General features: G+C 36.9%; 1 protein-coding gene across 1 annotated transcript; it reads left to right on the forward strand.

Moving 5' to 3' along the window:
• Positions 1-302: 302 nt before the first annotated feature.
• LOC108362001 (uncharacterized) lies at positions 303-8,771 on the forward strand. Its single transcript, XM_017614819.1, has 11 exons — positions 303-1,655; positions 1,719-1,758; positions 2,700-2,895; positions 3,124-3,386; positions 3,472-4,118; positions 4,198-4,277; positions 6,563-6,661; positions 6,946-7,202; positions 7,983-8,174; positions 8,246-8,415; positions 8,710-8,771. The coding sequence occupies exons 1-11, from the start codon at positions 605-607 to the stop codon at positions 8,769-8,771; spliced, it is 3,057 nt and encodes a 1,018-aa protein (XP_017470308.1). The 5' UTR covers positions 303-604.
• The last annotated feature ends 101 nt before the right edge of the window (positions 8,772-8,872 follow it).

Below are 8,872 nucleotides of genomic sequence, written 5' to 3' on the forward strand. Positions count from 1 at the left end.
AAATGCAAACGCACGCAAGCCAATTTCGGGTGACGCAAAAAAACAAATTCGACGGCGTGCGTACCAAAACGCAAGCCGCGAATATTAGGTTAGCCTGTTAGGCATTCCTCCTCCAAATGTTCAGACAGTTGAGTTGCGGACGTACGAACTTTTCCTCGAGTAGTCAGGCCCACTAAGAAGAAAACTTATACGCAGATTTAAAGTCGAGGTTTTCTTCTTGCCAGGAATTCCAAGACATATTTTTTTCATGTCTTGTAACCTCATAGCCTTCGGATAAGTCTTTTATTCTTGTCTAGAGTCATTCTAGCAGTTTGAGAGCTGTTTCGTGGCGTGGTAGTCACTAATTGTTTTTGTGAAGAAGCTCTTGTAATTTTTTTCTAGGTTTCTTAACTCCACCAACTCCTTTATTTCTTTAAATCAAACTAAAACCTAATGCGTTTAAAAAAAAGTGAATTAATAAGAGTGATAAAGAATGAGCGAATTAACTCCGCAAAGTGCAAAAAATACAATAACAAGCAAATGCTTTAAATAACTTCGCAATGATAAGAAAAGTCATACTCATTTAACAAAAAATCGAGAAAATAAGTTCAGCAGCTAAACGAAAATGCCTCACGCACACTCAGCCGGCCGCCGAAAACCCCCAACCCAAAGACGTCTTCTTCTACGCTGCTCGCAGCTAATATTTCTACAGTTGCTGCTGTCTCATTACTCCCTCCAACATGCCATCAAAAACGAGCACAGCAGTGCCAATGCCACCAGCAACAACAGCACAAGACCGCGAGCAACAGATGCCGCTAGCTCGGAGAGTTATTTCGTGCCACATCGCTTCTCCAGCAGCAACAATATAACCATACTCCACGAAGTGCATGAAATCGCCACGCACGCAGATCGACCACTCGTGCTGAACACACACGAAGTGCTGCCCGTAAAACCGTTGAAGAAGAAACCCTATACGCTGCTCGACAAAACGATATTCCCTGAGTACGAGAAGGCGCGCACGCTCAAAGAGTACGAACTACATCCGGTCACTTTCGATTTTAATCTAAGCGACTTGGAGGATTTGGAGCATGAGACCGTGAAGAAGGGCGACCTCAGCGCCGAAGAGAAGCATTTACTACGCAATGCCGAGGAACCTGTGCTCAGCTACAATGAACGCGTGCCCTACGTGGGTCTCGGAAGTGAGGTGGGCCTGGAAGGTTTTGGTGGTGCGACCGATGTAACAGTACATATTTATACCACAGAGAATAGTTTATTGGCCACCAATGCAACTCTTGCTAGCACCACAACACAAGCGCCAATTATTACTACACCAAATGTTGTGGCCACCATAAGTCCACACATCTTTAAGGTGCATAAAAATAAAACGCTGAAGAAGGGGCGCGAACTACTCAAGCAGGAGGAGGAGACACCAAAGGCAGCGGGCAATAACGTTAATAGCATCAGTCATTATTTTGGCGTGGACACTATTGTAGGGGAAGTGAACGCAACGGCTGCTAGTCTACATTCCGCTAATTTCTTTCAAATCATCACCAATTTGTATGATCACTTTTATTGGCAGGCGTCGGAAATACGCACAAAAGTGTCGACCGCTTGCGGACTGGAAATGCAGGCGTACTTGACGGGCTTGCATGGGAACTTCGACTGGGCGCAAAAGGGTAAGTTAGTGAACATATTTAGGCTTTATTTGATGATTATATGGAATTCGCAATTTTCCTCAGCGTTTTACCTGCCTGCATTACAAGTTGCCTCAAATTTCCCGTGAAAGTCTATCAGAAGAAAGTTTCGTATGGTTTCGAGTGACATTTTGAGATAGAGGGTAGCGCCCTCTAATTGTTGATTTTATAAAGCAATATCGATAACTTTTCCAAAAAATCCCTTAAAGGGAAATTTTTCGGACACTTGCTTTTTACTAGAAATGTTTTTCACAAATGCTCTACACGTGATTTTGCGATATTTTAAAACTATTTGAAAAATTTCCCAAGTGGGTAATTATGCGAAAAATAAAATAATGTTATCTTAGGCACATAAATATATTTAAAATAAATTTAAATTAATTTTCCAAAACTTTCCCTCTAAGGGAAATTTGTTAAAAAGATATTATATCTGTATAAATATAATACCGCAGTCATATTATGGCATTTTTAATAAAAATAATCCAAATTTCAAAATTTCCCGTCAGGGAAAATTTTATAGTATGATAATATTCAAAATCGAAATGAATTCGCTTTGATGCACGGTATTTTTTAAACATTTAATTTCTTGCAACCAAAATATTATTTTTTTCGAAAGAAGTTTTATCAACGGCCGCCGCCACTTCCTCCTTATTAGGAAAATACCCATATTTTTCATACGTTTATAACCAACTCAAATGCGCATTACTTTGTTCATCCGAAAGAGCATTTGAAAGTAATGAAATTATAAATTTAAGCGGCACAAATAAATCTGCTTCCAACAAACATACATATAATTGATTATTGGGCTGGAAAACTGAAAATCTCTTCAACAAGTTTTGTTGTTAGTGCCAGGTTTGAGCCTAATTACAGTCCTCCACATTAATCGAATTTAGTCGAATGTCCTTTTACAGTTCTTTCCATTGTGCTTTTATCTGTGATGACCCCCACATTCAAACTTCTATCATTTGTTTCCCAACCTCTTTTGTGTTACACGACATAAATCATTTCAGACAAATGAATTTACAGTCAATTGAATTCGGTGTTCATGAATTGTGTGCTGGTAATTATTACACGTGAATGCGCAAATCAACAGCAAAAGTATAGGAGAGAAAAAGAGCCTAATGATGATTACGAAGGTGACACACATAACCCGCGCAGAAGCCAAACCAGCCAAACGTTGAAGCGTACGCCAGTTAATGACTGCGTTGTAGGCCAGCGCAGGGTGAGGGAGAGAAAACATGGCGCCAGCTTGAATTTCAATCAAGCTAAAGTTAGTCTAATTTCCCAAAAAAAAAAACTGATGATAATGCGCACCCATAAATTGCACTACACTTTCGCAATGTGGGCGCCACATTCCTTGCAAATTGAGCAATTCTAAGTAAACACTGGTGCATGATTGATGAGCATTTCATGATTGGACATTTGATTCTTTTCTCTTCCAACTCCTCAGCACGTAAACCTCCAAGTGGGCGAGTGTTTACCACGTTCCTGCAATGCACACGACGTGCACGCCATACTCACACTGGATCCACATGCTCAAATGCTTGTCGCACTAAATACCGCGGCGATCAATCAAGCACAATACAACCAAAGTATTGGCCATGGTCATAGCAATAGCAGCAGCGGCAACCACACCATCATACAAGTGCTACATGTGCGTGCAGTGCCCGGCGCCTTCAGCTATTGGCGCGAATTAAAATTTCAAATATTTCTGTGAGTTTATCAGCAACTTTCCGCTTCATACTCATTCAAAAAATGCAGTTGGAACAAAAATTCCCATTTTACTTTTGTTTTTCAGAAGTTTCGTATTCTCACTTTTGCTACTCGTCATCACAGCCACCTGGTATCAGGCGAAATTAAATCAACTGCAGCTCACCTCGCCGCACATTGCGGCCATTAGTGCGAAAATTGATGCTGTCATGGCGGCCGCAATCGCTGGTGCCAGCGGTGGCCGTGGTGGCAGTGGCGGCGATGGCATTGCAACAATTGATGCCAGTGTCGCGGGGACCTACACTAATAATGCCGGTGGCGGCAATTCAGGTGCATTCAAATCAACGAGAGCAGTGCCAGCCTTCGAACTGTACCAGATGAGCACACTGACAACGGAGAACAACAATGTGCTCGACATTGAGGCGGATGTGAGTGGGAATAAAACGGCGAATAGCGCCAGTAGCAGCAGCAGCGCAAACGGCAGTGGCGGACAAGCGAATGGGAATAGCAATGGCGCAGCAGGCACAGCCGCAGCGACAGTGGGAACTACGAAAGGGGGTGGTGTTGCTGGTGGCGGTGGCGGTGGGAGTATTGCAAGCAACAGCAGCAGTGTGCGGCGCATCCATGGCGAACTTTCCGCAACGGATGTCGAGAAGTCACATATGGCCGATTATCGCCTGGAAACGAGCAGCAGCATGGGTGCGTCGAGTACTTATGAGACGAGAAAACAATTGGGTGCGTATGTGGAGAGTGTTGAGTGTGAGCGCACAAAAGGTAAAGTTTGCAATCAAAACATTTGGATTATGCATTTCAGGTTTGCATGAGAAATTTTTATTATGTTTTGCATTTCAAACAAATGCCGGCAGTATCCTCAACATGACAGAGAACAAAGAGGTAAGCTGCTTTTGTATTTTACATTTTTTGTTGTTGGTGTTATGCGTCCTCCTGTGAACTTTGCAAAACTTTGAAGTGCAAATTGTGGTATGAAAGATAAAAAAAAAAAAATTGTTGCAAACAAAGTTAACAGATGGCACAGTATGCGTTGACTTAGTTAGCAGCGAAGGTTAAAGATAAAAGGCAAGCCTTTTGAAGTTGAGAATTCATATGAATTAAATGCATGAATGAAGCTGACAGAGAGAGTTGAATGAAGATTGTGGGCTTTAGGTAAAATTTATAATTTTCTGGAAATTTCTTTAAAAGGAAATTTTTTTCGCATACGTCTTTCAGCTTAAATTTACTGCTTATCAAAGCTCTTTGAAATGTTTTAGTTAAACTAAACTAAATTTTTCTAAATTTCCCTTGAAGGGATATTTTGTAACTCACGGTTTTTAGTTGTAATTTACTTTTATGACGGGTTTGTTACATTTTTAGACAAATTGAAGCAATTTTTCAAAACTTACTAAAATGTCCATTGCAGGGAAATTTTTTAAACCCAACATTTTTTTGGATGTACACTAAACAAACAGTTTTACAATATTTGCACGCAATAAAAGCAGTTTATTTTTAATTTCCCAGTAGGGAAATTTTATTAGAATGCGATTATGTTGTTATAAATACATTCATAAGAAGTACACTTCTCTAAACTGTAAGCGCACTATTTTCCATAATAAAGCACTGTAAAGGTTTTTCATATTCCGAAATAAAAAAATCGAATACAAAAACATATAAATAAAAGCATGAAAATTCTACATATTATGTTATTGCAAATTCATACATTAGAAGTACTCTTTCATATTTTTCTAAAATGTGAGAGCACTATTTTTCTTAGAAAAGCAATGTAAATTTTTTTTATATTCCTCAGTAAAAAATCAAATTTAAACAAAAGTGAAATTTAAGAATTTAATAAAATGAGATCGATGAAGTGCCACACATTTAGAGAAAATTTGTAATTTTGTAAACACTACTGATTTTGAGTCTTTGAAAAGAAGGGGTTTTTTCTGGAGAGATATTATTTTTACATTTTGGGAAATGTTTCGAAAAACAAAACACCTAATTTCCTTGAAAATTTTTCTTACAATTGGTTTTATTTGACACACACATACATATCGTCGCTTGGCGCGCAATACCTCGTATATGTCAAATGCAATACCACGTATGAGGTGTCACTGAAAAAAACTTAATTTTGGTTACCCCGACTAAATTTTTAACCTAAACTATAAATTTCATGGTGAATAATTATATAAGAAGCTCATATTTTGCAAGCTTAGTTAGAAATCCATTCAAACGTTTTGAAGAAAATACTTTTTTTGCTATTTTGAGAAATTTTTTTGACTATCTTATACGTGGTATTGCGCGTCAAGCGACGATATGTATGTACATTCATGTGAACATAAGTATAAGAATGTTTCCTTTTAGATATGAGTTGTATGTCAAAATATGGCTTCTAAAAAATAAAGTGTGTTAAAACAAGCCTTCGAGGTAATATCTAAAAATATAGTAATGCATCGCTAGATATTTTTTGGCGAAATTATGTTGGAAAATTGTTTAAAGATAAGGAATATTTTTCCGAAATAACTTTTCACATAGTTTTTTGAGCTGACTATCACATTTAAGAATATTTTATGAAATTTCCCTTTTGGGAAATCATTTTTCCCGTTTGGGAAATTTTTTAAATTGGTTTTTAACGCTCTTGTGAATGTTTTAGATACAATTTTATTTTGTTAGCGACACTTTGCAGATCTTGAATTTTACATTCATTTAAAATCGCAGTCAAGGGCCAATCGCAAAATTAAGGTTCAAAAATAATACTGTTGCAAAGCAAACAAACATTTGAAGTTAAGCAAAATAATTACTTCGAAGTCGGTAATTAAAATTAATACTCAAAAAAATATGAACAGCATCATAAGCATGGCGAATAATTTCCTTTTTCCTTTTACGCTGCTTGTATTTCTTAGGAAACATTATGGCTGCGTTTCTTTATACATTCCGGATAATCCCATTTCACAGCCGGAGTAAACAGAATGCGTTTGAAATATACGTTAACATATCATCAGGAACGTTCTAAAGAATAAGTAAACAAAAAAGTTTATTCCAAACATTCAGAATGAATAAAGAAATGCAGCCTATAAGCATTAGCAGTAGCTACATTATGTACTTCCGAAAAAAATCTTTTTGCTGCTTTATATTTAATGTTTTTATTATTTTTATTTCGTTTTTTCTTTGCATTTCTCCTTCTCCAGCAACAAACCTCCTGTGTGCATGGCTTGCGCGTCTTCTCCGTGCTGTGGACGATAATGGTGCATACGTATTTGCAAATGTTTACCATCGGTGAAAATAGAGTAAATATTTTGCTTTCAAGCACTTAAGATACATGCATACATACATACATACATACAATACAACACACACAAGCGGACAAACACATTTGCGGCAAACGTTCACCTGCTGTTCATCATTCCTTGCGATTTAATCAGCGTTTGCCGCTGATATTTTCCTTACTAACATACTTTTGCAGCCTCAAACAAGGACATTACACAAACTCCTACATACATACATATGTATGTATGCATGTCTGTATCTGCTTGTAAATTTCTAAATTTCTCGACTTTTCATTTTACCCCAGTTCCAGCGCAACATTGTCGAACGTTCGTTTTGGTATCAGTTCGTTGGCAATGCTACCTTTTCCGTCGATACATTCTTCTTCATCAGCGGCTTCCTTGTGACATTACTCTTCCTTAAACAGGATAAAAAGTATCCCGATGATACAGGACAATATTTTCGACGCAGCATGAAGGATACAGGATTTCTATTGATTTATCGCTATATACGCTTGACGCCAGCGTATTTGTTTGTGATACTCTTTAATGATTTTGCATTGCGGTGAGTATGAAGAGGGTGGTTTTTGGTATTGAAGGGCGCCTAAGTTCATGTAAGCGTCTTTATGGTGAGCTGCTGAGACTAAAAGTATGCAATGAAAAATTAAAAAAAAAGGAATATTTTAAGGCTTTTAATGCCAAAATTCAATATCGAACAGTTTTCATTAAAATTTCATATTAATATAATTTCGCTGAAGCTCAAAAGTATGCAACATTATGGCGCAAAATTTCGATTCAAAAATGCAAGCAAAAGCATGTGTGCGTAGCTTAAATTTAGACTACATAAAACTCATAAGGCTTTCGTATACCACCAAAATGCTGTCCAAATGTTCGCAGTATTTGTATATGAGGCCAATGCGGTCGATTGAAAGTACTTTAATCATGATTTGTAGCAATCCTGTGCTCAAGCGCCTTGTGGTATGCAACATAGCATTGAGCCAGCTATAATCAATTGTGGTATTTTCAATTAATGTACGCAAACACACAAATTATGCAACCACAAATGTAACAAACACAGATAAATGTGGATTTAATCTATCAGAAATGTTGTATACACAAGGATATGCGCCCGAAAATAGGCAGCAGAGTGGTATACAAAATTTTAAAAGCATGTGGTATGGTAGAAGATTTAAATTAAAATTTTATTGAAATGCATTGCCGTCAAATTATTAAATTGCATACTTTTAGGCTGTGATTTTGAGAGAATAAGTCCCTGCTGGAATCACGTTAAGTTGTAATTGTAATATACTGCATTTTTCATCCCTTTTGCCCATTATTTTTCCAGCCAAACTTTCGATAACTCCGTCTTCCAGCCAAATGTCGCCGCCGACACTTGCAGTCGTTTTTGGTGGCGCAACATACTCTATATCAACAATTTTTATCCACTCAGTGAGATTTGCATGATCTGGAGCTGGTATATGGCCAATGATATGCAATTCTTTGTGATGTCTTCGCTGCTGCTGGTGCTCTCCATCAAGTGAGTTTGCAAAATGGTGTTGCATATGAAAAATATCCTTTCAAAATTTTTTTTTTATTACATACTTCAAGGTATTTCAAAACTGCTGCCATCATTTTGTGTTCATTTCTGCTAAGTTCTTGGGGTGTTTCGGGCATTATTTCCCTACATTACCGTTATACGCATAAGGTGGCCAATCCCTTCGAGTCATTCGATTTCCTCTACGACAAACCCTGGCAGCGTGTTGGCACCTACATTATGGGTAAGTGAAATGAGCTTCTATGCTCTGGCGTGTGGAAGAGAGACGTCAATGTATTTTCTGTCATTTATCTTGTTATGGTTTTTTATTTCAAAAATTTCAAAATTGTCTTTTTTTAATAATTTTTCCTCCAAAGATTTGATTTTATTTCTTAAAATTTAAATTGTTAAATATATTAACCAAATAAAATTTATTTTTCTAAATTAATTTTAAGTTTAATACCTTTCTTCCAAAGTTTATGCTGTTAATTTGAAAAATCTCAAACTTAAATATTCGATCTTTAAATTTTTTCTTTAGAATTGCAACATTTAAATACGAAAGCGAAGCGTCAAACAAATTCCATTTTTAATTATTTTTAGTGTTGTTTTTTTTCAATACGTATACATTTTTTGTTGTTGTCATTAATTTATTTTTTATTAAAATTTAAGGCGATATAATTTCAATTACAATTGAGATTTTG

Source organism: Rhagoletis zephyria, unplaced genomic scaffold (assembly GCF_001687245.7).
Source record: "Rhagoletis zephyria isolate East Lansing unplaced genomic scaffold, Rhagoletis_zephyria_1.1 Rzeph_scaffold_00906, whole genome shotgun sequence".
Taxonomy (NCBI): Eukaryota; Metazoa; Arthropoda; class Insecta; order Diptera; family Tephritidae; genus Rhagoletis; species Rhagoletis zephyria.